This window comes from Falco peregrinus, chromosome 7, assembly GCF_023634155.1.
Source record: "Falco peregrinus isolate bFalPer1 chromosome 7, bFalPer1.pri, whole genome shotgun sequence".
Classification (NCBI taxonomy): domain Eukaryota; kingdom Metazoa; phylum Chordata; class Aves; order Falconiformes; family Falconidae; genus Falco; species Falco peregrinus.
Window position 1 is genome coordinate 84835224 of NC_073727.1, and position 26706 is coordinate 84861929.

General features: G+C 42.7%; 1 protein-coding gene across 2 annotated transcripts; it reads left to right on the forward strand.

Annotated features, from left to right (window-relative positions):
• The first annotated feature begins 966 nt into the window (after window positions 1-966).
• On the forward strand, window positions 967-25101 carry MRAP2 (melanocortin 2 receptor accessory protein 2). Of its 2 annotated transcripts, none has more exons than XM_055809881.1 (5): window positions 967-1228; window positions 10986-11089; window positions 12230-12379; window positions 17034-17133; window positions 22316-25101. In XM_055809881.1, exons 3-5 carry the CDS (start codon window positions 12253-12255, stop codon window positions 22707-22709), a joined length of 621 nt encoding a protein of 206 aa, XP_055665856.1. In that variant the 5' UTR covers window positions 967-1228; window positions 10986-11089; window positions 12230-12252; the 3' UTR covers window positions 22710-25101. The 2 variants fall into 2 exon arrangements, with proteins under 2 accessions (XP_055665856.1, XP_027637800.1); XM_027781999.2 differs by lacking the exon at window positions 967-1228 and adding an exon at window positions 9931-10054.
• The last annotated feature ends 1605 nt before the right edge of the window (window positions 25102-26706 follow it).

The window sequence follows — 26706 nt, forward strand, 5'->3', positions numbered from 1 at the left end:
GAAGTGACTGGAGTGTGTGACATATGAGAAGAGACTAAGAGAGCTGTGATTGCTTAGCCTAGAGAAGGCTCAGGGTGCTCTTACCGATATGTATAAATAACTGATGGCAGTAGCAAAGAAAGTGGAGTGAGATTCTTCCCAGCAGTGTTCATGGACAGGACAAGAGGCAATGGGCACAAACTGAAGTAACAGGAACTTCCATTAAACATGAGAAAAATGTCTTTTTGTAGTGAGTGTGATCAAACACCAGGACAGGTTGCCCAGAGAGGTTGTAGCCTCCATCCTTGAATATACTGAAGACGCAACTCATGTCCTGAGCAAGATGCTCTAGGTGACCCCGTTTCAGCAGGCCTAGATGATCTCCAGATGTCCTACCAATGCTCAAAGATTCTGTTGTCTCCTGTGCTTTAACAATTGCAAGCAGCAGAGTGAGGTACCGATTTCACATACTCTTAAAGGTCTCTTTGTTTTAAGCAGTGGCAGATGACAGGGATGGAAACGGTGCAAGAGGCTGTACAATTCCTGTAGGTTTATGGCATCACCCTTCACCTCCTGGCAGCGGAGGCAGGGCCTCGCACAGCCTTCCCGCCTGGTGCCAGCGGGCCTGGCTGCCCCACCTGCAACGTTGCCCCACGGGGACCTTGGGCCTACCCTTGTGCAAAGGTGCCAGGCCCTCCCCTCCCAGCGCGGGCAAGCCACCCCTCTCGGCTCGCCTCTGCCCCCACAACTAACGCTCCCCCTTGGCACCTGCGAGGCAACTGACACAGCGGGGTTACTCCCAGCTGGTGCTACGCCCCTGCAGAAGCCGTGCAGCTCCCAGCTCCGCTCCGCTCCGCTCGACGCCCGCGGACCCCGGCCCCGCCGCCCGCCGCCGCCCGCGGCGCCGCTCCCGCCCGCGCTGCCCATTGGCCCGCGCGCGTCACGTGGCCGTGCCATGCCGCCCGGGCGGGCCGCGCGCCGCGGCTGCTGCTGATTCATTGGCTGTGGCGAGGCGCGGTCTGGCTCGGCTCGGCGCGGCGCGGCGCGCGTGCGGCGTCGGGGGGCGCGGGCGGTGCCGCCGCCCGGCCAGGTAGGAGGGCGGGAGCGCGCGTCACCGCCCGGCGGCTTCATCCCGCCCGGCGGCCCCTCAGCGCCGCCTCGTCCCGGGGCGTTCCAGGGGGGCCGCGCTCGCCTCGGGGCGCCGCGGCGCTCAGGGGGCTGGTGGCGCGCCCGGCCCGGCCCGGTGCGGGTAAGTGCGGTGAGGGGACGGCGCTGAGGCCGGGCGGGGGCGGGGGGCGAGCGGGGGGCGGGAGCGGGAGCGGAGCGGGGCGGCCCGGCCGGGCCCTGCCTGCCCCGCGGTGGGACCTGCGGTGCGGCCCCCTCAGGCGGCGGTAGCCCAGCCTGCCTTACCAGACGGCTGGGTGGTTCGAAACCGAGAGCTGCCGACTTTTTTGGCAAGCCTTGAAGTCCGAAGTACTCCTCTAATTCTTATTTTATTTAAAAAACGCTTGAGGTGGCACTGTGCGTGCGGGCGGTCTGGAAAATGCCCCCTGCAGGAGCTTGTGTCACGTTCCTGAATTCGTAGCGGGGTGATTGTTTCCCGTGTTAAGAAGCCTGCGTTCAAAATCAAAACAGCTGGAAAGCCCGTGCTGCTTGGAATACGTAGATATTCTTTTCAGTCCCCCCAGACTCTGTTGTGTCTTGCACTGAATGCCGAGCATTTGAATGAACTTAAAAATTTAACCTAAAATGTTTGTAACCTTCCCTCCCCCCCCCCGTCAACCAACAAGGTAAATTTATGGTGCGTTTGTTGTGGTGGGGTTTCTCTCTTTTTTTTTCTTTTTTTTTCTTTTCTCCAGATAATATCTCTCTTTGTGCTTTCAGACTGAAGGGATGAACATCTGTCCTCCATTCAGCCTGAGATTGCTTCTCCTATACAGTCTTGCCCTCTTCCTATCCTCCCCCATGTGTTTTTCCCTAGTCTTCTGCTGATTCTCATACTTCTTTTTATCTTTTCCTTTTTTCTTCCTCCCATTTCTTCCTTCTCCCTTAAAAGTCTCTTTTTTAACAGCCTACTTAGTAGCCTCATCCTCTGGTGAGCAGCCTCTGTTGACAGTGACTGGTGTAGTAGGCAGTTGAGGTCCCTTCTGAGCCCTCTGCCTTTCCATTTGCTGGCAATGATTACCCCAGTGACCCCGATCCCTCTGGACAGTCTCTGTTCCCTGACATTTGCCTTGCTCGTCCTGGCATGTTAACCTTGTCCAGTGCTTAATGCTGGATGGTGACTTTAAGCGTAGGCATGCCATTAGTTTGCCACTTCTCCTGTGACAGGTGTAGCTGGTAGAGCAATGGGACAGCAGTAGCAATGCTGTCTCAAACTACCTTGGCGAGGCTGCCTGGGGTTTGTTTGTGAGAACGTTGAGGCACTTGTATTTCCAGGTGTCTCCTAGCCTACTGCTGTGTTTGGGAGCCTCTGCCTCTGCTCCTGTCTGTTACTCTTGTTTGAGCCCCCCAGAGACTATATACAAGGGATGCAGATTTACATAACTGCTGTGGAAATAAATAGATGTTTTGGTTTCTGCTTGGAGATAATCAGGTAATAGTCTCAAATACTGCTGGTTTTCTCTGGTCCATTTGTGGTTTCCTATTGAGGTTCCTAATCAGAGAGTCAAGATAATTTTTTAACACAGGAGTAATACCTGGAAAGATGCCAGGGGAACGGCAGCTCTCCACTGACTGGCTCCATTCTTGCTGAAGATAATGAGACATTCTGGGTGTATCAATCACAACCAAAAAGATAATCTTTTTTTCCCCCTTTTTTAAAAAAAAAGTATAATTCACAATATTTAGAGCTGGACAAAGTAATTTACAGCCTATTCTTTTGCTGGCTGTCAGTGTACGCTGTGTGGTAGAAGAGGTTTTTAAGGTGAAGCACAGGTGGTGCTCTTGCAGCTCATTCAACTGTTTAGATCAAAATTCCAGTCTTTGAATGAATGATACGAAGTACTACTGGCAAAATTGTAGTACAAATTTTAGTACAAATAAATGAAGGTGATATTCTGAATACTCAGTGCGTTGGGCCTTGGTTGTACTGTTCTAATGATGTTTCCTTGGTCTCTAGTTGCTTGTTTGTAGCCTGATGTAACACAGATGTGTGGCAGGGATTAAGAATGGGAAAATTGTGATGTGTGCTGCTGTCTGATTTACCTGAAATAAAATCTGTATTTGAGGTGCTACAATAAATTGTTTGCTGCTTCAGCAGCACTGGAGGGAATAATTAGATCTAAAGACAGGAAAAAAAAAAACGGTTCTGGTTTGGAAAAATCCCAGACCAGTTTGACTTTTAATAAACAGCACCATTTCAGCAACTGAAATTCTCACTGAACCAATTAAGGCAAAATTTCTGCATCAAATTGTAGGCTAACTACAGAAGTTCAGAAAACGTTGGTCATTCAAGTGTGGAAGTGTTCAAGAAAAGCTGTATTTTTACATTTTATTTTGTTAGCTCTTGAGGAAATATAATACATAACTGACTTTTCAAACTGAAAAGCTTGAGCGTTAACTTTGCATCTGAGAGATCGTGGCTTTACAAACCCTGTGTGGGTGAGAGCAGAAAATAAAGATATTTCCACCGTAGCACAGTCAAACCGGGGCTATGAGATATCCAAGTGTGGGAGTTGCTCTGAACAAACGGTCTATTGTATCTGGGATGTTTTTTTTCATCTCTGCAGGTTTATCTTCTGCCGGCTTCAGCGCAGATTAGGAACAAAACTGTTTTGTGGGGAGAATCACTGAGAAGTGAAGAGGTGCTATGGGGGCATGCTGTGGTCTGTACTTAGACCAGATGGACATTACATGAAGATTAGGGTCATGCTTTGTAATGGGAGAGGGGAAATGTACTCAGCTTCTACTCTGCTTGTCAGCCCCAGTGCTTTGGTGTTTTTTTCACTGATGCAAAGCCAAAACAGATCTATGAAATAAGGCCTGAACCCACTCATCCGTTTTCTGGGCTGTGCAACCCTATGAAGAGCTGCTCTGCATTTGAACCCGGGGGCCAGCACGTTGCGATGGGGCACCGCGCAAGCTTGGTGTGGGTGGCCTGTGCAGCAGCAGCACCTCTGCTGCGTGGCCCAGGGTGTCTTCAGGCCCAGGTAACTGACATGAAGGGAACCCAGATAATTCTGGCTGTTAATCAGTGCTGAATTTCCCAGAAGGAGTAATTCCTTCTTTCAGCCTTGCCCTTGTTATAAATGGTTGGTTTAGGTGTGGTTATTTGAAATGCTTCCAGCTGCCTCTGTTCTTGGATTCAGTTGTTCTTTTGGCTACACCAAGTACTATGCTTCCAGTGTTTCTTCATGACTGGCAGACTAGCTTATTTGAGTAAATCTAGTCTAGTAACCCTATGCATAGGGTAACATGCATTGACATAAATTCTCTTCACAGTGAGATTTTTTTTGCTTTCAAATGTAATGCCATCTTTTAGTTATAAAAAAAAATAAAGTTTGTTCTGTCCCTGTTATGGAGGCTGTTTGTTTTTTTTCCATAGGTTCTAACATGATAATAGATAAAAGGTACTTTATAAACAGCTCTTGCAGCTAACTCGTCTTCTGATGTTGCCATTCCAGTTGACCTGCAATGGGCTGATCATTGATCAAGACTGTGGAGATGTGGAAGCTTCCTTTCTTTCTATTCAGAATAAGGCATTGGATTGACAGACTTTAGGATTAGCAAGGAATCTCGGCACTGAGATTTCTGTGGAAATAAAACTAATAAAAAGAGACGTTTAATAAAATAGAAAGAAGGTGACTACTTTGCCAAGCAAGGAAATTTCAGGGAAATAGTGCAGCCCAAAAGCAGATGCGTTTGGGGCAGGCCAATTGCAAACTTGCTTTGTGGTTTACTCTTATGTCATTAGCCAGATATGCCAGAGCTCTTCCAGTTCCCGTTTTCTGTAACAAATCAGCCTGGGACCTCTGTCTGTGGTATTTACTGAAAGGGTAAAGGTTAAGAATTTCTATGTGAAAGGTTAGAATTGGCAGTATTACAAACACCTGAGGGAAAGGCAGCCTTTCTTTTGGAAAGTGTTGACTGTACTTACATTGTATCATTGATCTCAGCATTTGTAACCTTATAGGACTGAAAAGTGATGGGGCTTCTTCTAGTCTGGTTGGTCTTGAGAGAACTTGGCTTTTGAAGCTGCCATACCTGCACAACAAAGAGGAGGTAGACTTTTAGATGGGAGAGGATAATGGGCTCAGCAATACCCAGAGCACTCTTCTGACCACAGCCTTGCTGCGTCTGTAACAGTGTTCCCGAGCCATGTTCAGAACTAGGTTCAGCAAAGGTTCAGCTGGGGCATGTCTGGGAGAAGGCTATTGAAAATATAATCTTCCCGCTTTAAAAAATGCTCAGAAACTTAGAACTTATTTTCTCCTTAAAAAATAGGCTTTTCTTTACTTAGAAGAAAGGTTTAGTCTCGTTTTCTACTGTGACTGTAACAACTATCAACTTGTGGAGGCTTTCCTGCATAGAGATGTATTATTTGGGTGGAAGGGTGAATTCTTGTAACGTATCAGTTTTTGTCATCCTGAATGTCAAAATGAAATGTTTTCTGAGCTCAACTGAAGCTCACCTTTGTACATTGAAGCCAGATGATGAATTGATTGTGTAATTCTGCCCTAGCTGCAGGAAATGAAGATATGTTAGCCATAATTCCATTTATTATTTGTAGATAATACTGTCTCAAGACTCTATGTTCTGTCTGTGATTTTCAAGGCTTTTTTAGGCTAATCTATTTGCTTCAGTGTGTTTTGGGAGCAAGTCCCCGTAGCTTTGTACTAACTGTTCATGTTCCTTTACTGTCAGTGCTGGACTGAAACTTTTTGAGAGCAAAAGAAATACAAAGCTTCTGTGATGCTACGTTAAGTATAATTCAGCAGTCTTCTCAGACAAGGTTTATGAGTGAGCTCATATAGTATTTGCTCTGTCTATTTTCAAATCCATGTAGTTGTCTGTGAACTCACTGTAAGGTATGATTTCATATTAGTTTCTGCCTAACTTCTAGGTGGCCCCTACTGAGGTGAAGTACTAAGTGGGCATTAGTGTTTACTTATATCATTATTATCTCTAGGAAAATACTTGGCAAACTGTTTTGGTCTTCTATTTGTTAAATTTTACTTTAAAGTCGTAGTGTCATTGCTTTTAAACTAAGTACAAACAGTAGCTACTCTATTAGCATCCAAATTGTATACAATGGTATGGAGACCTCCTTTTACACTGCATTGCAGCGCAAGATATTAAGCATTAGTACATGGAAAATAAGACACTTTCATGAGAATTTGTGTGGAGTATAAGAAGTTTACTGTTGGGGTCTAGTTTACATTGTATAGTTATAAGGATAAAAAGGTATGTTATATGATGTGTAATACAGTAGTATGAGTCTGGAACTTCATCCTTTCTCATTCTTAATTCCCAGGATAAAGCAGTGACTAAATCAACAGTTTTCCTTAGCATTGTTATAAAGTCCTTTTGTGATGAATTCAACATCATTCTTGTTATTTTAGTACAACAGCTCATGCAGATGATGCTCTTTGTGAGCATCAATCAAACATAACCACTGTTAACATTGGTACTTTCTTTTCTCTCCAAGAAAAGTCCCAGGTATCACACAGTTGGTGTTGGCCTATATGATTGATTTTTAATTGTACAGTCAGTTTTCAGATATCTTTCTATTTTTCTTGCTAAATTTCACTTGGTTTGTATAGTATGCTTTCCTCTCTTTTATTGCAGGTGGGAAGATTGGGTATTCCCCTGAAAAGACCACAGACTTGATCTCAATTCCTGCCTATCTAAGATCTTGAGAATTAGCAAGAAGCAAGGGCCATTTGGTTAAGTATTTCCTGCAGACTTGCTTCTTGCTGGTGCTTGGGAGTAGCACGGCTTGTTCAAAGCAAGAGACACGTGGTAGGGTTGTATAAAGATGGGGTCTGTATTACCTTTCAGCTGATGCAGTGCAGAGTGAATAAGTTTGTGCTTGTTTTTTACATTGACTACTTTTCCTCTGACTTAATCTCTTTATCTTTGGGATGAAGTAAAAAGGAATGTGGTGGTGGCTGGTTCTCTCTTCCTGCCATGCAGAATAATGTTGCTGGTATGGGGACTTAGGGGATATGGGAACAGCCTGAGTTGTTAATTTCTCGTAGCCAACAACTTCTGGGTTAATTGTACTGCCTGGCTGATGGAGCTGATGTGTCAGTGCGTAGTGCTAAGGTTTCTCAGGCTAGTGCTTCCCACAGTTTGAAATGCTGCTACTTTTTTTTTTTTTTTCCCTGCCTAGCTTTTGGGGTCTTCACAGTTTGAACAGGGCCAACAGTTTGTTCATCTAGTCGATGAAGACTGTAAAGTGCTTAGACTCTGTGGCAGTAAGCAGAATGGAAGTATGTGGAAAATAAATGTAGGTTTTGATTGAAAATTTACCAGGTTGCTTGTGTCTACCATATTGGTAGTTTCTTTTGCTCCAGAAATGAACAGTAGGTACATTGACCAGTCCACATGAATTTATTTTTGTGCGTCAGGTCAGGCTTGGAGGTAGTTGTTGCTGGTTACATTACAAGGTCAGTTTTAGCTGTACATAAAACCAGACTTGGCTTTGTGGCCCCAGTGGTGGTGTGAGCTGTGACCTTACAAACTCTCACAGGTTACAAGCGAGTTCTAATGAAGGTATAATTTAACTTCAGGAGTTGCAGCTGGGTCTCCATGGGGGGTGTCTGGGTACCTGTTTGTGGGTTTAACCCTGTCAAGCAACCAAGCTGCTCGCTTACTCCCCCCATAGTGGGATGGGGGAGAGGATTGGAAAAGCGTGAAAACTCGTGGGCTGAGATAAAGACAGTTTAGTAGGCAAAGCAAAAGCTGCACGCGCAAGCAAAGCAGAACCAGGAATTCATTCGCTACTTTCCATCGGCAGGCAGGTGTTCAGCCTTCTCCAGGACAGCAGGGCTCCATCACACATAATGGTTACTTGGGAAGACAGACACCATAATGCTGAATGTCTCCCCCCTCCTTCTATTTCCCCAGCTTATATACTCAGCATGACACTTTGGTATGGAATATCCCCTTGGCTAGTTTGGGTCACCTGTCCTGGCTGTGTCCCCTCCCTGTTTCCCTTGCCCCTCCGGCCCTCTCGCTGGTGGGGCCCAAGGAACTGAAAGGTACTTGACTTGGTATAAACGCTACCTGGCAACAGCCAAAACCATCAGTGTGCTGTCAGCATTGTACTTGCACCAAATCCAAACCCAGCGCTGCACCAGCTACTAAGAAGAAAATTAACTCTGTCCCAGCTGAAACCAGGACACTGTTGACATTATTGCCCGAGAGCAACCCAATGTGCCAGAAGGCAGCTGTGAAAACTTGCCCTTTGTGGTTTCCAGGAGTGACCTGCCTGAATCTCCTGGTTGGCAGCACTGAACATAGCCCTGCTCTGGGGTTTCTTGAGTGATCAAAGTGAAGCTTTTTGTTGCTCCCTTACTTGCTCTCGAAAGAAATGATCCAGGATGAGGAAAGGCTGTCTGCATTCATACACGTCAAAGTCAACAGAGGGGCTTTTGCATTTGCCTTAACCAGTTCCTGTGGGTCTCAAAAAACCCCTCCATCAAGGTCAATTAGAGGGGCTTTCTGTCATGCCTCAGAGCTGTGGGATGAATCACTGCTGTCCATTCCTGGCAGAAAGAGCGCTTGAGTGCATCTCCTGGGAGAATTCCTTCCCTGAAGGGAAGTGCCCTTATCTGGCCCCCACAGTCCTCCCGTGACCTGGTGCAGCCTGGCAAATGCACCTGGCAGGCTGCTAGCATGCCAGCTCACCCTGCTTTGCCCTTCCTCAGGAGATGCAAGGTCTTAATGTTCACTGCTTTAGCTGTGCTGGTCCTTCTTCCACCACACTAGGCTGGCTTTTCAAGTAGAATAAAAGGTTTGTTTTAACGTTTTTCAGGCTGAGGTTTTGGAGACATTCGTCCAAAGTGAGCTGTAAGCTAGTTTGGGACAACGCTTATGCTTAGCTCTACTGAATGGTTTAGAGGTGTATTTTGTATGTCCTGCAAAGCCTGAGGCACAGCTTAGCCTGCGAGCTGGTGACCCAGGTTTCAGTAAGCACCTCTCCCTCTGATAGTGGCTTGTCTATGGTGAAAGGAAGTCTAGAAATGCTTGTAGTCAGTGGTGAAACACTGGAGATTCTAGTCCTAACTGAAGACTAAACCCAAACAGATTCTTTGTGTCCTAGAAGTGGCTGTTGTCCCCATAAATCATAAATGGACACTAGTGACTAGATCAGGAGAAAGATCTGCGTGTGCGCCAGCTAATCCCATCTACCTGCACTTGAAGTGCAAGAAGAAACATTTTTTGGATTGTTCATATACCTTACTCTGTAGTTTTAGTTCTGTGGATTCCTGTTCAGCTCTTTTTATAATGCTGAAAGTGAGGAGGTGACAGTGAACATTGGTGATGCCATGTAAGAAATATTTAAATGAAAGACTCCTCTGGAAGAGTATACAATTAAACAGGAATGTGCTAATAAAATTTGTCAAGAGATGCATCATCAACAAAACATCAAGAGGAAGCCGGGGGGAAAAGATGGTGGGAACCTTCTGCACCATGTAGTCTCCTCGGGCCCACTCACAAAATGAAACACAAAATCTTGTAAGAGGCATCTGACAGAGCTGAGATGGGAGCAAACTAGGACAGGAATCTTGGATTTTCCTCTGTGCTGTTTGCTTCTCCCAGAGGCATTAGTCACTTCGGTTGATTTAAAACAAGAAAAACTCTGTCTAAAGCTTAATTAGACGTTCTTTCTTTGACTCCAGGAAATAAGAAGGTTTTCTTGACACTGGGAAAGCAAAGGAGGAACTTCACTGTTAACACAGGCACTTAAAGTTACTTACCTCTTTCTGTCGTGTTCTTAAAGGGTTGGGAAACATCCTCAGCCATGAACTGGGTTGTCCATTACAGCCATCTTTTTTTCTTCCTCCTCTGTGCTTCAGGCTGCTTGTTCTCACTGGGAGCTTTCTGAGTGGCTAAAGGAGGGAAGGTGAGGGTAATCTGAAGCTCCTTATCCTGACCCAAGAATGGGGTTGGTCACCACCTCCTCCCTGCCCCTGTTAGCAAGTTGCTTATTGTGTAAACTAAGCCAATTTAAGTTGAAAAATAGACCCGCTTCTTGTTTTAAATGATTTGTCACTTGCTAGTCAGGTTTTGGTATGTGTTTAATGTTCTGAATGTTGTAACTGGGTATGAAGCTTACTTCAGGTGTACTTCACTATTTATTTAAAATTGTTTTGAGGCATTTCTGCCACCATTTGCTCATGGCAAAATAGTTGCAGAAATAACTTTTTTACATATCTGAAATGCTGTTCATATTGCCTGGGTGCATTTATGTTCTTCGTTTTGTGCCGGATTCTTGTTCTTTAGGTATGGCCCTCCTAGCACTTGAACAACATGCCTTCCTTGCACAGCCTTAGTCAATTTAATTAATCTTAGGGCTGACTGAAGTTTCAGGTATTTTGAGTGATGTGACTATTTAGGGCCCTTCTTTTCAAGAAATTTTATCTGGATTTGAGTTTGTGTTCTGAGAAGTTTCATTGTCCACAGAACAACTGATTGCAATAGTCCTATGAACCACATGAAGTCTTCACTCTGCTGGGTTTTAATTGAATGCAAAATTACCCAAAGCTCGATTTGCTTTTACAAAAAGTATTTTGTAATATGTTTCAAGTTGAATGTCCTGACTCCAGCTGCTGCAGCAGATGTGTTGTGTAGAGATGTGCTCTCTTTTGGTGTGCATAAAACTGTCTAGTATTCTGAAAAAAAAAAAACCCTAATCTGCAAAACCTAAATCCCTAGTGCAGTGTTGTGGTAATGACAGCAATATCTATCAAGACAATTCAATGATGTTTAATGTTGCGTTGCAGTTTTTGTTAATCTGTGGAGAAAATCACTCCTGTTTTATCTTCCTTCCCTAGTGCCATATTGAAGCTGTTACTAGCACAGAGAAATTTAGGTTGGAAGGGACCTCTGGTGGTCGCATGGTCCAACCTCCTGCTCAAAGCATGTTCAACTAAATCAGGTAAAGTTTTCCTTGTATCTAATTTAAATTTCCTGTTTCCTGATTTGTGTTCATTGCTGCTTGTCCTTTCACTCTGCACCTCTGAGCAGAGTCTGGCTCTGGAATCTCTGTGCACTCTGTTACTGCAGACACCATGAAGGTCTCCGTGGAGCCTTCTCTTCTTCAGGTTGAACAAACCCAGTTCCCTTAGGCTCTCATGCATCCTGTATTTCAGCTCCCTGACCATCTTGGTGGCCTTCCACTGGACTGGCACCAGTGGGTCCATATCTTTCTGTTATTTTGGATACCAAAACCGGATACAGTACCCCAGATATAGTGTTACCAGTGGTAAGTAGAGAAGAGTAAACACTTCTCTTGACCTGCTGGCTAGAGTCTTGTTAATTCAGCCCAGTACACAAGGCATGTTGCTGACTGACATTCAGCTTGTTCATCACAGGACCTTCTCTGCAGAGCTGCTCCCCAGCAGCCTGTACTGCTGCATGGGGTTATTCCCTCCCAGATGCAGGACTTTACTTTTGCACTGGTGGTCCTCATGAGGTTCCTGTCACTCCCTTTCTCCAGCTTGTCCTGGTCCCTCTGAGTAGCATTCTGCCCTCCAGCCTCTTGACTATCCCTCACGTAATCTGTGAACTTGCTATGAGTGCGCTCCACTGATAACCAGCTGCCAACAAGACTTTGTATGGGTAATGTAACCCTTTGAGCCTGGTAGTCTGGCCAGTTCTTCACCCAGACTTTCACGGCAGCATTCATCCTAAGCTGCTGAGGCTGGCAGTCTTTGGTATTTACTGTTTTTGAGCTGTAAAAGCTTTATTCCGTTGGAAGAGCCTGGTTTTGTATAGTTACAGGCATCTCTGTGGAGTGAACGTAGGTTCTCTTTCCATTGACAAGAAGCTCAGTGTTGACTGGCGGTTGGCCAGCCAAGGCTGGGGAAGGAACAGGAGGGGATGCGATAGCCTTGTCTGATGAGGCAGGGATACTGGATTTTAAAGGAACAGTTGAGAGAGCACCTTTGTAAGCATGAGTGTCTGCACTTGGGAACAGTGATGAGGAAGAGATCCCATAAATAGGGAAGGATTCTCAATTAAATCAAATAATGTGTCAGAAGTATGTAATATCTAGTAATGCATTTTGTACCCACAGGTATATATTTATTGAGGTGCAAGATGTCTGCCCTGAGGCTGATTTCTAACAGAACCTCCCAGCAAGCCTTGTCTAACTCTGATTACACCTGGGAGTATGAGTACTATGAGTATGGACCGGTGTCGTTTGAAGGCCTGAAGGCTCATAAATGTAAGTTTAGTAGAGACATATATTATTGCAGCTGAGCTTCCCCACCTTAAGGTTCCTGCTCTTCGTTTGTAATGGTTTATTGTACAAAAATAATCTAATTTTTTGGATTCTCGGCAATTAGAAGCATTACTTTATTCATTAGGTTACTGTAATTTTTTATTATTCTGTGTCTTCTTGTTGACTGCTTTTCTTGTGCATGAGAAAACCATGGATTTCTTGGCTGTAGTAGAAATTTGTCAATACTGAGGAATACCCAGCTATCAGGAACAGTTTATAACAGGAAATACAGATGCTTCTGCTTCTGGTAACAACTTGGCATGATCAGCATTGCTTTGTTCTTGTTCCTGTTAATGCTAAAAAGGCAGTGGTGGGCAGCCTTACTGCTCTTGTTTTCATTCATAGAAAATAAATTTAAGGCTTTTATAAGATTTTAAATGAAAGAAGTTTCTCCTTCTGAAGAAAGTTTTATCATTGGACTTTCTTTGTAGGAGGAATTTGCTAAATTCAGTGTTCTGTTAATACTGGAGCTGTTTTACCGCAGAAGTAACAAGTGGAGGACAGGGATGACAGAGATGAAAAATACGGATAGGAATTGAGAGGAATTTACCTAGGACAAGCTAGTACAGCTGGACCAACATTTATATAAAATCTGGACAATGGCTTTGATTTTTATGAAAATTTTTTTTTTTAGGAGGAGATGGTTGTGAGTAGAAGACAAACAAACAAACAAAAGTAACAGACTAACTCAGAATTGGAAGTGTTTTGCAAGTGCTTTGCTAAAGAGAACCAAACCATCTTGTTTCTTTATTTCTGAGCTGGATACGCTGTGAGAGGTTTTGAACACCAGAGTACTGGGGAAGGGTCTCCATCCAGTGCTGGAGCACTGGTCCAGTGTGGGATACGTAATTTCTGCATCATTTGTCGTGGTAGGGATTCAGACTAGGAAAGAGAATTGCCTGCAGTGGCAAACAGCAGCCCAGAAAGGCTGATCTCCCTTGGCTCTGCACGGTCAGGAGGTTTTGGGGAGGCTCTGTAAGGGACAGAAGAAACTGGTTGAAGTTATTAATGCTTTTAAAAAACTAGAGCAGAATTTTCTTTTTAGCCTGTATCGTACTTTACCTTCCCCCACCTCCCCCAAAAGCCTGCTTATTACTGTCTGTATTTTTACAAATGTTAGGCACTTGAAAAATGCAGGTTAGCTTTTATCATGTTTCTAATTTAAATGCCATTCTTCCACTTAATCAGAGACCAAATGGGATTACAAAGATTACTGATTACAAAGATTAGCTGCAGTTTTATGTACATGCCTTCTTTTTAGCTCAGTGTACCAAAGAGTGTGATGTGAAGAAAAAAAAAAAAGGTAATTCTCTGGATTGTAAAAGATGCGAAACAGAAAAATCTTGGCTTGCCATTGAAGTGATTGCTGTGCTAAGTGTGGCAGCTCAGCTTTGCTGCCTGGCTGCTGTTTGTAGAGCAGGAGGGTTCTGGGCAGCTCCTCCTAGAGAATGGACAGAAGTCACAACTCCTTTTCAGCTGGAGCTTGATGTACTAGTAGTAGGTCTGGGGAGGTTTCTAAAAATTTAATGTATATACAAAGTAATTCAGAAGCCTGTTTTCTGAAAGCAGAGGAAAAAAAAATTAATGCAAAGTGACCTGTGAAGAAAAATGTTCACGTAACAATGTAACACACAAAAATACACTTCGGGGGGTGGGGGGGGGGGGTGGGGGGAAGGTGGAGAGAAGATGAGATGTTCAGATGCCACAGTGACTTGTCAAAATATATGACTGAAATAAACCCAACTGTTTTACAAGCAAAAAGTGTGTTCTGCCTGAGGAGTAGCCAAGACGGGAATTAGAAATGAGAAAATCCAGAAGAGTAGGCACCAGATGTTTTGTAAATTAAAGCTTTAAAAAGTAAGTAGATAAAGATAGCCAGGAGATATCTGTGACTGGCAGAGATAAGAACAGTCCTTTTTTGTGCCTTTGGAACAGAAGAAACCTCAGTAACTTTAGAGGGAGGAAAAATACGTAGGAATGATCAGGGAGCCAGAACTGCTGCCAGGATGTTACGAGTCTGTGCGACAAAGGAAAGGAAGGTTGATACTGCAACTTGAGAAAGTCGTGGGATATTTTCCCAATCTATTTGTAACTTGGGGCAGCATTATAAATATGGTCATATATACCATATTTTTTGAATAAATTTTGTTATATACAATTTATTTTTAATAAATGTTTAGAAGTTAGTAGGTTTGGGTAATTTGCACTTAAATGAGTGAGACCTAAATGAAATATTGAAGAGAACTTGGGCCGCCTGCTTTAATTTTAAACAAAGCCAAAGAATGTAATAGATGCAGCAGAGGGCTGGATTTGTGTCAGGAGCCACAACAAAGCAAGGAAAATGCAGCTTTAAGCTCAGTATACTTTGGAATTCTGCTGGGGGTGAACACCAAACAAACCACAAGACACTTGTTATTCAGCATGCAGTGCTGGTGGTGTGACTTTTGTGGGGAGTAGTAGAGCTTATCAGAATCTTGATTATTTTTTTTTAACATGTTTCGCTTTTATGTTTTTTTTCTATAGCTGATGAGTTCAGTTTTGCAGCTTGAATAATATAATCTATGCATGTTTTTTTAGACATCTTATTTGATCAGACTTTACATTCTGTTTATCAATGCAGTTGCATATGATTGAAGCACGTCTAACTAATTGGTAGGTACTAGTAGCTGTGAATGGTTAAGTGGTAAATTTTTTAATGGGAGTGTTTCTTTTCAGGTACTACAAAGTCCTGTAGTGTGGTAGATAATAATGAGCTATTGTTGTGTATTAGTAAGGCCAAACACAAAGATGCATCTTGAACCACTGCATACAGGCTATACTTACAGAACGATTCTGAAAATAATTTAGGGCTCATAATGCATGGTATTACAGAAATAAACTTGTATCAATATGCTTTAAACAAAACGGAGTATTGCAAACTTACACACGCATCATGGAGACCTATACTTGAACCACCCTGTAGTTATTTTACAAAGGGTGTTGAGAGGGGGAGATGTGGCAGAGGAGAGGTGAAGTAAACATTGCAGCAGGAGACTTGAAACTTAACCTCGTTAGCTTACCAGAAAATGGATTAAGGAGCAACTTGATTGTGATGAAGTATTTTCACAGGGAGAAAATCTCAAGTGCAGCAGGCAATTTGACTTCACGGAGAAAGAGAAAATGGTTTGAATTGATTTCCAGGTCCCAGATCTGGCTTTTAGCATGGAAGGTATTTCACAGTGGGAGTGTGATTAACCATTGGGGTCAAGAAACAGGCAGGATAGCTGATTCCTTGTTTTCTGGTGTCTTTAGATAAGTCCTGTAGGAGATCCAAAGGGCTGGCAGAAGTTCTGTGCTGTGCCTGCTGTACTGGGTCAGACAAATTGTTACGTAGCTTTACAGCCAGTGAGTATCTTTGAGGTTCAGTAGTAGCTGTGTCATGAGAGGTTAAGGGTAGGTAGAATACCTGTCCTGACCAAGACTTTCCTCTTGCATGTTTGTATGTTAAGGTTTTTTGAACTCTTATAGTGGACATTTTGAATATTTGCATTAAAAAAAACCCAACCAACCAACTGAAATGACAGGTGAAAAAGTGCCTGTATACTGTGGGTCCTGGACCAGGTCATATTTTGAGTTGATGCTCTGTAACTTTGGACCATGCTTATCAACTGATGTCTGGAAATATTTGTCCTACTTGGACCCTTCTTAATGAAGTTCCTGGAAGCTTTGGGATCCCTTCAGGAGCAACTGTGGACCAACTTTGTAGTCATAAGGGGACATAAATTTGTTTTTAGTAGGACTAGTGATTTGTCCGTGGGTCTACTGGCTATAAATGAGAACAGTAGGTACATTTTATGCACACAGCCAAAAAGCCATGCTTTTCCCAATTGCTTCTGTATTTGCATTGGTGTTTTCCTTAACTGGTGGTTTGACTTTTTGTTGTTCAAATGCATTTGGCTCCTCTGACTTTTTTTTTTTTATTGCAGTTTTCTGTATGCAAGTTGGAAACACAAATTAAAAATTATTCAAAAAATGTGTTGTATATTGGTTATTGGTACTTGTTGAGGTAGCAAATCATTTTATCTGTGGTTCTGTTTATTTGAGAACCCTCTATCTTACCACTGAAAGAAAGCTAGATCTTCCTAAACCTATTATGGCAAAGAGATCTATCAATACCTAGAAACCTAATGGTCTGGGGCAGAAATAATTTAAAATATCAGGGGCTCAATTCTACAAGGACAGGTGGGGGTTTTTTTCTGAAAATCAAATAATCCTCTCTTCTGAGTTCTAGTACTGAAGTTGTCTCCAAAGCAATACTTGGAAATGGGCCAGGAATCACAAAGGGAGCTGATCTTATTTTACTAATCAAGAGATTTCAATGTCTCTCCTCTTTCACCTTGTTTCTGGTTTGTCCAGACATCAGTAAAATTTGGACTCGAAACGAGAGCTTCAGTGGCAGCTTTCTGTTTAAAAATAGGTAACGACAAATCTGATCATCCTTCTTCTTTGTCAGTTGGGAATAAAGTATTTTGGGATTTGCAGTCATGCTGCATATGGAAGGAAACTTTCTGCAAGTGCAGGTTAAATACTAATCATCTTGTTTTCTCTTTTTCACCAGATTCCATTGTGATTGGATTTTGGGTTGGTCTTGCAGTTTTTGTCATCTTCATGTTTTTTGTCCTGACCCTGCTGACAAAGACGGGGGCACCACATCAAGAGTGAGTCTGAAAACTGGGATAACAAATACCGCTTGCGAAGTGGCACGTCTGTTCTATTGCAGCCCCCAAACAAGCAGTGACAGTGCTGACATTGCACTGGCTCAGCGATGTCTTGTTCTAGTCCATTCTTATGAAAAGGTGCAGTCTTTGTTCAGAAGGTCTTTGTTCCAAGCACTTCTAGGACGCTAGTTCTGGAGAATTGTTATTAACCCGTTCCCTGTTTAGCACACAGTCAGTAGGCACGCAGAGAGGGGAATAGCTGCACGTATGCATTTTTATGCTCAAAGGAAGTTCTGTGGGTAGGCTGCCAAACAGGTGGGTTCAGAGTACTGTTCTGCAAATAAATGGGGTCATTCTAGGTAGGCTTATGTTACGGTGTGGAACAGAGAAATGTGAATATTGACAGATATACAAATAAAATGCAGTGCACATGTTAAACTAAGGAGGTTGAAGTCTGGTGAGTTTCTGCATGCTTGAGTGTTCAAGTCCAAAAGGCAGATGTCAGTAGTATTTACAAAATCTTCCCTTAACTCTGTAGCTCCCCTAGTCTGAGTGTCTTAGTTTCTGCTGAGAAATTCTAGTAGATGCTGAAGTACAGATTGGCTCCACCTTTAACACCAGAGTCCCTGAAAATCACAAACCAACATTTTTTCTTGTTCTTTCTGGCTGTTAAGTATGTGCAGACCATGCCTCGCCTCAACCATTTATCTGCATTTGCACAGCATGCAGGCTGTCAGTGTCCCTTCCTCTGAGAAAGTCTGAACCCACATCTCCTCTCTGGCTTGTGTGCCGTAAAGTAGAAGTAAAAAGCCTCTCTGGAGAGTGAGATCGCTTGCAGGCAGGTAGCAATGATGAGAAGCTGATTGTGAAAGGCAATTGGTAGTGCTTGTCATTTCCTAAAGCAGCCTGTCTATCTGGGCCTGCTGAAGGCCCTTTGCTATTTAGTCGTCATATGTAGAGTGGCTCTGAAATTTTGTGTAATAGCACATCTCTAGAGACAGGGCCACTTTAGAGAGGAAATACGTATATAGTGAGCCTCTTCTGTGCTCCTGAATTTTTGCTTTGGTGAGAAAGAGAGAGAGACTGGTATTTTTGCCTGCCTGACAGACTGTCATAAAGTAGCCAGACCTTGCTCTCAAGTATGTTTGAAGTCCTTTCAAGTGTCGGTGTGCTGCCTCTTTTCCCTGGAGATCTTGTTTTTTAGGTAAGCATCTGAGTCTGTATCCCACGTGAATAATTTGAGAGGGAAAGAAGTGATAAGTCAAATATAAACGAAGGGAATTTAATATGGATATTTTTCAAGAGTCTTGTACACTTGTAAAAATGCACTTTCAGGTAGCAGAGGCCTGCTTGACATCACCCACTGGTTTTCTGCTTTATTCATCAATTTTCTCAGAACACGTTGCCTAGAGAGTTTGTGAAACCCCCATCTTTGGTCAACTTCTACATCCAGGTAATGCGAACTGAATTCAGAGTTGGCCTTGCCTTCATCAGGGCGTTAGGCTAGAGACATCCAGAAGTCCCTTCCCACCTATATCTTAATATCATTTTCCTTCAGTTGCTGAAGTGAGCCCAGTGACTCTGTTCTCTATCTGCCTTAAACTTCTATGGTGCTTTGGGAGCTGTGTGTTTGAATGCTTGCCCATGTACTATGTATGCTGAGTTGGCACCTTGAACAAAGTTGAGCTTTTTTTTTTTTTTTTTTTTGAGATCTGATAACCAGATGTGTATGGTACTGGAAATAGATCATCCAGGAATATGCTAAGGGCACCGAATACTGTTTTTTCCTCTTATTTTTGATACATGTAGGGAAAAACTGGAGAACGTAAATGCCTACCTGTAAAACCAGTGCAGACTGTGGCTTTAGTTTGCTTGAATCTTCTGTCTTGATACCTGACTGGATTCTTCATGACTCACCGTTTCACTGGTGGGCTGTCTTGCAGTCCTCCTTTAGAAACGGATGTTAATGGGATTCCTAGGTCTTGTGAGAAAGCCAGCCTGATTGATGGACGTGTCTCTGACTTCAGTAAGTCAATTCAGCTGTTCTTTGAAGTACCATTAATGTGAGAGAGAAGTGTAACTGTGTTCAGATGGATGGATCCAAAGTAGAATACTCTGATTTTTCTAGCGCTATGCTTTTCTTGGCTCAATATAAAGTATGATAGCATGTACTTTTCAAAATTGTACAAGATGTTCAGAACTGAGTACATTCTCAGACCAGAAGAAAATGGTCAGAATATGATGGGGAGAGGTAGAAATTTCATTAGTTATGGAAATGATGTCTGTTGTGCTTTTGTTTGCTTACATATTAGTATCTGTAGAACATTAGCTTATGCAACAAAAAAAAAAATTGTTGACAAGATTTCTGAATTTCTGCTTGAAGAGTGCTCTCATTCATCACCTGGGAGAAGATATTACACTGTTTGCTTCTGTGTTTATAAACATCCTTAATGCATTTGTGCAACAAATGCATGTGTTCATGTAAGCTATCTGTACAGAATACTGGCTGATGTCATCTCAAAGTTTCATGCAGCTATTGAGGCAGGTTGTACAACTAGTTGCAGTAAAGGTGAATTGACTGATAATTTTAAGAAATCATTTGGTTTTGGTTAAGGATTCTGGAGTGAAATCCACTCAGAGAAACGCAGATCCACTGAAACAAAAAACTTCTACAGATATATGTGTATGTTTGCCGATGTTAATCAGGAAGGTTTCTCAGGTTCAGGGTAGCACTTCTGGACTGGTGCGAAGGATCTGTTTAGATCTCCCCGAGTTCCTTTTGGGATGCCAACTCCTGTTATTGTGGAGGATTGGCTAGTTACCGCTTTCCATGGTTTGCCAAGTACCCCAGGTCACTTCAGGGAGTGTTGAGAGAAGAGGTGTTTAAGATGGGGATCTCAAACGTCAGTTCCAAACCACTATGCTCCTGCTGGAAGGGTATATTGGGCAAAGTGGTCTGTACCCTGACAGTGCACTCAAGTCCAGCGGGCAGAGTCCAGAGCTTAATACTGAATCCAGTGGACCAGAACTGAGCATGGTAGGCTGGAAGGTTCCCAGAAAAGGGAGCCTGGGTTAGTTCATTGGCAGCTGCTTGTTTTGAGTGGCTTTCGGTGTGTATGCGGCTCAAGGTGTCTGGCATTCACCTTCTTGCTGTCTTTGTTGGCAGCTTCTGGGGCTCAGGAGGTCCTGTTGGCCCAAGTATAGCACAATGGATTTCATCCCCCAGGTAGCAGTGCTCCCCTTTCACAGCAAAACTAGGGCTACTTTTCATATTTTGAGTGTTCTGAAAAGTTAAGACGCTGAGGTGTAGTTGCATACTGTAATGAGCAAGACTGTGTGAGTTTCTAGTTTAAAAAAAAAAAAAAAAAATTCCTCCCCAAAATACAGGTAGTATTTGTGAATTTCAGAATCCAAAACCATCACTGTGTATTAGATCATGTGTTCCTTACTCATGCTGAGCACAGGATTGTTCTCTGTCACCTACCCTCAAGCTTGTGGGTTGTTAGGAGATTTCTCTGCATCTTCTATTCTTCCATTTAGATCAGGTTGCCATTCCAGTCTTGTGTTACAGTCAGCTTTTGCTCCTTCACAGCACACTAGATTATAAAGCACTTTCCACACCTATAAACTAGTTTTACTTTTCTAGTGGATGCATTTCAAGATTATTTCCAAAGTCACTTCTTCCAAGGCTTACAGTGCTTGTCCTTTCTGTGCTTACTTGCCACCTCCACTGTCTGTGCCACCATGCTACATAAAACTCTTGGTGCCAGATTCGCAAAACTATACATGCAGCATACATTCAGTGGTGCTTTCTGTTGTACTAGAAATACTTACATGTTAGTCATCAGTTCTGAAGGCTACTGCACTATTACTCCAGTGTGTTTGTCTCCTGCTGTGTATACAGCAGACTATTACTTAGTTACTGGTTTGTCTTGCATCAATTTAAACGTTATGCTTCCACGTGCTTCGCTTTGAAATGCAGAATGAGCCAATACAGTTCTGACAAACTAGAGGAGTACTTTGATTTGAAGGCTGGTGTAACTGATGTTGTTAGGATAGCATTCTTGTGTCATGTAATGGAAGTGAATCAGCATTTTAGAAGCAGGGATCTTTAACTATGAACAAAAGACTAATGGTAGGTATCCTGTGACCTTGAAGGTTTTAGGGGTAGATTTCTGAAGGTGCCATCTAAGGCTTTCAAAAGCATGTTAGGCACTCGCCTCCTACCGCAGCCTTGAAAGAATTAAGAGATTTTTCAGAGAAACACTGTAATTTTAAGTGCTGTGTGCACCTTTAGGTGTCCAGCTGTCTGGCTCCAGTGTCATTGGCTACATGTTCATATGTAAATGGTAAGATTTATTAATTCTTACTTAACAAAACTTACATTCTGAGAATATGTTTAGATTTCTCCCTGCTCATCCTCTGAATACCTCTACTGCCTTTCAGATGCAAATAACTTGCATTTTGTGATGACAGCATATCGATTCAGCCTTGCAAAGAATGTATTACTATCCAAAAATCTTTGTCTGGCTTGAGCTTTTCTCATGCCCAGCTGTTCCTGGCTCCTGCACAAGTCCGTGCAGATTGGAGCTAGTTTGAGTGAATGCTCCTAGAAAACTCAAAGAAGGATGTTAAGATGTCCTTCCCGGGCTACGTGTCCGAGTGGTTAAGACTGTGCCTACCTGACAGTCTTTAGCTCCAGCTGTCCTAATTTGGCAATCTGCATGTCATTGACTGAAGTCAGTGGAAAAGATGGTGTGAGGTCTGGACAGCCAGGCACTCTAATCATGTCTTTAGTGACAGCAATGCTGTCTAGGCCTTGGAAAGATTTTTCTCAAAATGTTCTGCAAGCCATCTTAAAAAACTTGTTATTACTTGATATTGAGAGGAAATACTGAAGAGTATTTCTAAGTGCATTCAGTGAGTAGATTATTACGGTATATTGATTACTCGGAGTGCCATTTAGGAGTGCTGGCATCGATAACATGCTCATGGAAAATTATCACAACTAAAATACCTTCATCAGAAAATAATAAACAATGCTGGCTTTTGAAGTCTGTTGTAGTCAAAGTGTAGGGTTTTCTTTCTTCCTGATCATAATGGTTGCTGAAACCTTAGTTGCTGTTAAGATCTCAAATAGCTTTACTCCTGTGCTTACTGTATTTTTCTTTTTCCTCCCTAGCAATGCAGAACCTTCTGAAAAAAGATTTTGTATGAACAGCTTTGTGGCAGATTTTGGAAGACCTCTGGAGTCGGAGAGGGTCTTTTCTCGTCAAATAACTGAAGAATCCCAGTCACTTTTCCATTTCTGTATTAATGAAGTGGAACATTTGGGTAAAGCAAAACAAAGTCAGAAGGGTCCAGGTCTGGAGAGTAATACCCACTTCCAGGAAGTTCCCAGGAGCAGTGGAATGTTTGAGGAGGACCTGCATTGTCTTACAAAATTTAACATACCTAACTTTGTGAACACTGAGCAGAATTCTTCACTAGGTGAGGATGATCTCCTCATCTCAGAGCCACCAATCATTTTAGAAAGCAAATCGGTCATTCAATCTTCCCATCAGATCCTTGACTGAAAAGTCTTTTACTTTAAGGTAAATGTTCCTGTTATTGTCCAGTGTGAAGCCTTTCTTGGCCTTCTGTTATTTTCATTTCAGGCCTGTGCTTTGTATTGTGTGCAAGACTGGCTCCGCTGACAGAACTCTGTTTAGACAAGAAGTAAAACACTGCTTTATTCTGGTGCCTTCTGTGGTCTAAACCTTTTGCTCAGCATTATTTTTGCTTCTTGATACTTTTTAAATTTCTTTTTTTGTTCTGTGTTTTTTAAATGACTGCTTGTGTCCAGCTTTTGAAGGGTACCATAATAATATTATGGGGACTGTGAAGGCTGGAGCCTGGCATTCGAGGTGTACGAAAACTCCTTGGCCAAGAAAAGTGTAAACCTCAAGTTAAGACTGGAGCAAGGAATCAACAGGCAGCCCCTGGGGAGGTTCTACAGCTTCTGCCGCTCCCGAAAAGGGACACCTAAAACTCAGCACAATGCATATCTGCTTGGCATTAACACCAGTTTCTGATTCCTCACTGCTTTCCAGTGCAGGTTAAACCCAACTTACAAAGCTTCCAGAGGGAGTACCTTGCATTTTAAACTGGTTACAAAGTTTACGAAATGATACCACCACCTGCTGCTGAGTAAAAGCAAACTGGTGCCTGTAATTACATTACTTCACAGTGACATTCTGATAGGTGCCCAGTGATCACCTGGAATTAGTATTCTACACACACACACAGAGTAATTTGACACTTTGTGGTTTTCTGGTTTGTTTTGGGGTGGCTTGTTTTTTTGGTTTTTTTTTGGTTTTTCTTGATTGGTGATGCAAACTTCCAGTTCGGTAAGTGCAGGATTCAGTAGCTGAAATCAGATGGAAACTGTTATCTTTTGCCAGCAGTTATTATATGCAAATGGTGGTCGTATGCTAAGCTGGTGTTATGTTTTGAGGTTGAAGATGCGTAGGTTGAACCTTCCTATAGTTTTTTGGCTCTATAAATGGCTGTTTATTGACTAGTGGGCTCAGTGAAGGGCTGGCAGGCTTTGCGCTGCTGAGAGGACCAACTCCAAAAGCATAGCTGAGCTGCACTTCCTCCATCTTTTTGTAGTCAGTTGCGATGGTGCTGCCACCACAGCTGTTCTCCCAGGGAAAGGTTTGTTAAGGAATTGGTGAAATTTCAACCTTTAAATTTATTTCTTAGAGAGGAGTGAGGTTCTGAACCTTAGCCAGTACTGAAATCATGTTTCAGCTTTCTTCAGAAGATGGTAACTAATGGCCAAATGGTTTTAGAGCAAGCACAGAGGATGCAGAGGAACCAGGTTCAAACCCTTTGCTGGACTTCCAGTGAGAGTGCTCTGCAGGAAGCTCTTAACTGAAATGAAACGAGTGGATTCAACATACCGTGCCTGACTGGGTTTTCTTGAAACTAACCTGCTTTGTTATAGGTGTTTGAGTCAGAGTGAAAATGCAGCAATGGCCTGCTGATACATTTTTCAGACACTTAAATGCTGATACACTCATTGTTCTTTCACCTGACAAATAGAAAAAGTAGTGAACGGGTTATGCAGTTAGAGAATACAGAGTGGGGGAAAACTTTTGGTTTTATCTCTTACAACCTTATAAACCATTTATACCTGAATTTCCTGTTGTCAAATGTAACTTTTGCACTACTTCCTAGTGTTTAAAGTAATGGGATTCTACTTAAAGCAGAGCCTGTTTAAAGCTAGCAGATTACTGTTGGAAAATAGTTCCCAAGAGAAGACGGATGTGAACCCCGTTACAAATGAGCTTAGCTGCACGGGTTGCAGTGGAGGTCTCCAGTATGCTGCTTCTAAGTACTTAACCACAAGTATGAAGGCTGTTAGCTGTGGGCTTCCCTTTTCTCTTCCCAAATTAAGAAATTTGAAAAATCTGAATGTGGCAACTGCTTCCCGCTGAGGCACCTCAAACAATTGTTAACTATCTGATGGTTAAGCTTTGTCTGATTGTTCTTGCTAACAAGCTCTGGGACTTCTACTAAATGTGGCTTTTATAGCCTGTGTCAGGGTGAGCGAGCTGCCTTCAGTGATGTTTGATCTGTTCTTTTCATCTGTTTTTCCTTTGCCATGCTTGAAAACAGAAGAGCTGCTGAAATGAGGGGAAATCAGTGTAGAACCCATTTCCTCTGCAATTAAAAAATGAAGTTTATTTTTAAAGCATTTAAAACTGCATTTCAAAATAATGCAGGTCTGGTTTTAGAAAAATAAAAGCTTGCTATTACCCGTGGGCTAACCTAAGTTTTCCTTCTGCTACCTTAAATCTTTTTGGCTTTTGAACTGCTACGTTAGGGAGAAAGAAGTGTTCATGTGTAAGAATACTGGTGACACTTAATGCCTAGATGAAAGGTATTTAATAAAGTGAGCAAGAGGTAATGCCAACTTAACTTAGAGTGCATTTGAATTGTATTCCTAGTGTCCTTCTGAAGAATGTTATTAATCCTGTGTTTGGTTCCTGCTTCAGTTTTTCCCTGATGGTTCTTCCTTTTTCACCTTATCTCCCCTCTATCGCTGAAGTCCTTCATGCTGCTTTTTCACAGAAAAATAACCCGGCAGTCCCCACTGCACAGCTCCCCCGTGGCTTCAGAAGCAGCGTGCCAGCAGCACAGTCTGATTCAGGGTTTTGCTCTGCCTCTGCATTACAGCAGAGTCGAAGGCAAATGCGGAAGCTTTCTCCAGCCTTCAAAAGCAGTTATTTTAAAGCTGTTCTTTCTTTCTCCTTTTTAAGAACTAATAGACACAATGTTTTACCTCAAGGGAGATTGATATAATAACTGACTTTATGTAATATGTTTAAAAAATTAATCTCTTCCCAGAAAATCAACGTGAGTCAGTTCACTGTGAACAGAAAAGTTTTGACCAGGGTAAAACCCTTCAAAAGGAGTACTTGGAATTTAATGGTGTTTGAAAATGGAGTTGTTGCAAGTTTTCTTAATGGTTGGGCTGTCTGTTTCAGAGCCTCTGTTCAAAACTCACTATCAACACATCACCTGTGATAGATTTAACTTCACAGAGAATTCCCTAAGGTAACATAAACATGTATTGTATTCTGTAAGAACTTACTAGGTCAAGGTATTTATTCCAGTTTTCAAAGGTGAATATTTCTGTGTAAACAAATTTTGTGTGCAGTTGGTGGCTGTTAGTTTTTTAAAAAAGGTAATGTAAACACCTGCTTATAGAGGAAAGGCAGAATTGAACCCATGAACTTCTCTACCACAATCCAGTGATACACCAGTCCGAGGCTAAAAGGTGAAGTAAATGATGTGGTTTTGTCATGCAGTTGAGTTTGTATGCACCTGAGCTGTAGGTTTCGAGTACTATAGTAATGACTCCTTTTGCCGCTCCGTGATAAAAAGAACCCACAAACCCCTCCATGAGCCTTAGCAAAGGAGGAATTCAAGTGTGCTTTTTCCCCTTCTACTCCGCCTTATCCTGCTGGCGGTGAAAGATGACAAGTCAGCTCGAGATACTGGAGAACGGGACTGAACTTACACAGTAGCCTCAGGTACTGACAGGTAGCAAGGACAGCACTGACCCAGAGCCTTTTACCGCGGGTTCTCCAACAAGAGCAAGAGCTGGAGGCCCCTGCTTGCTCATTTTTGGTCAAGAGGTACGTAGGTAGCCTTTTGTATGGCTAAACATCATGATACGAAGTTACTGGCGGACTTTCTGTTCAAATGAGTCAGGGTAGCCCTTGATGCATGGCCCCCCTTCCCTGCAGAGCTGGATTTGCACACCTAGTGCTAGCATACAGATCTGGGTTGGGTTTTTTTTCAGAATAGCTTACATACCGGATAGTGTCAGACTTTAAAATCTTTATCCATTATAACATTTAATTTGTTACATGAAGAATTTTGACATGTATTTTGGAGAAGCAGTGTGCCCTAGTTCATGTTATGTCTCTGCCACAAGTGTCACGATGAGCTCTGACACTCTTCTGCACACCCTGTTTTCCTCTCTTGACCAAAATGTCTTCTCTCTAGTCCAGGTCA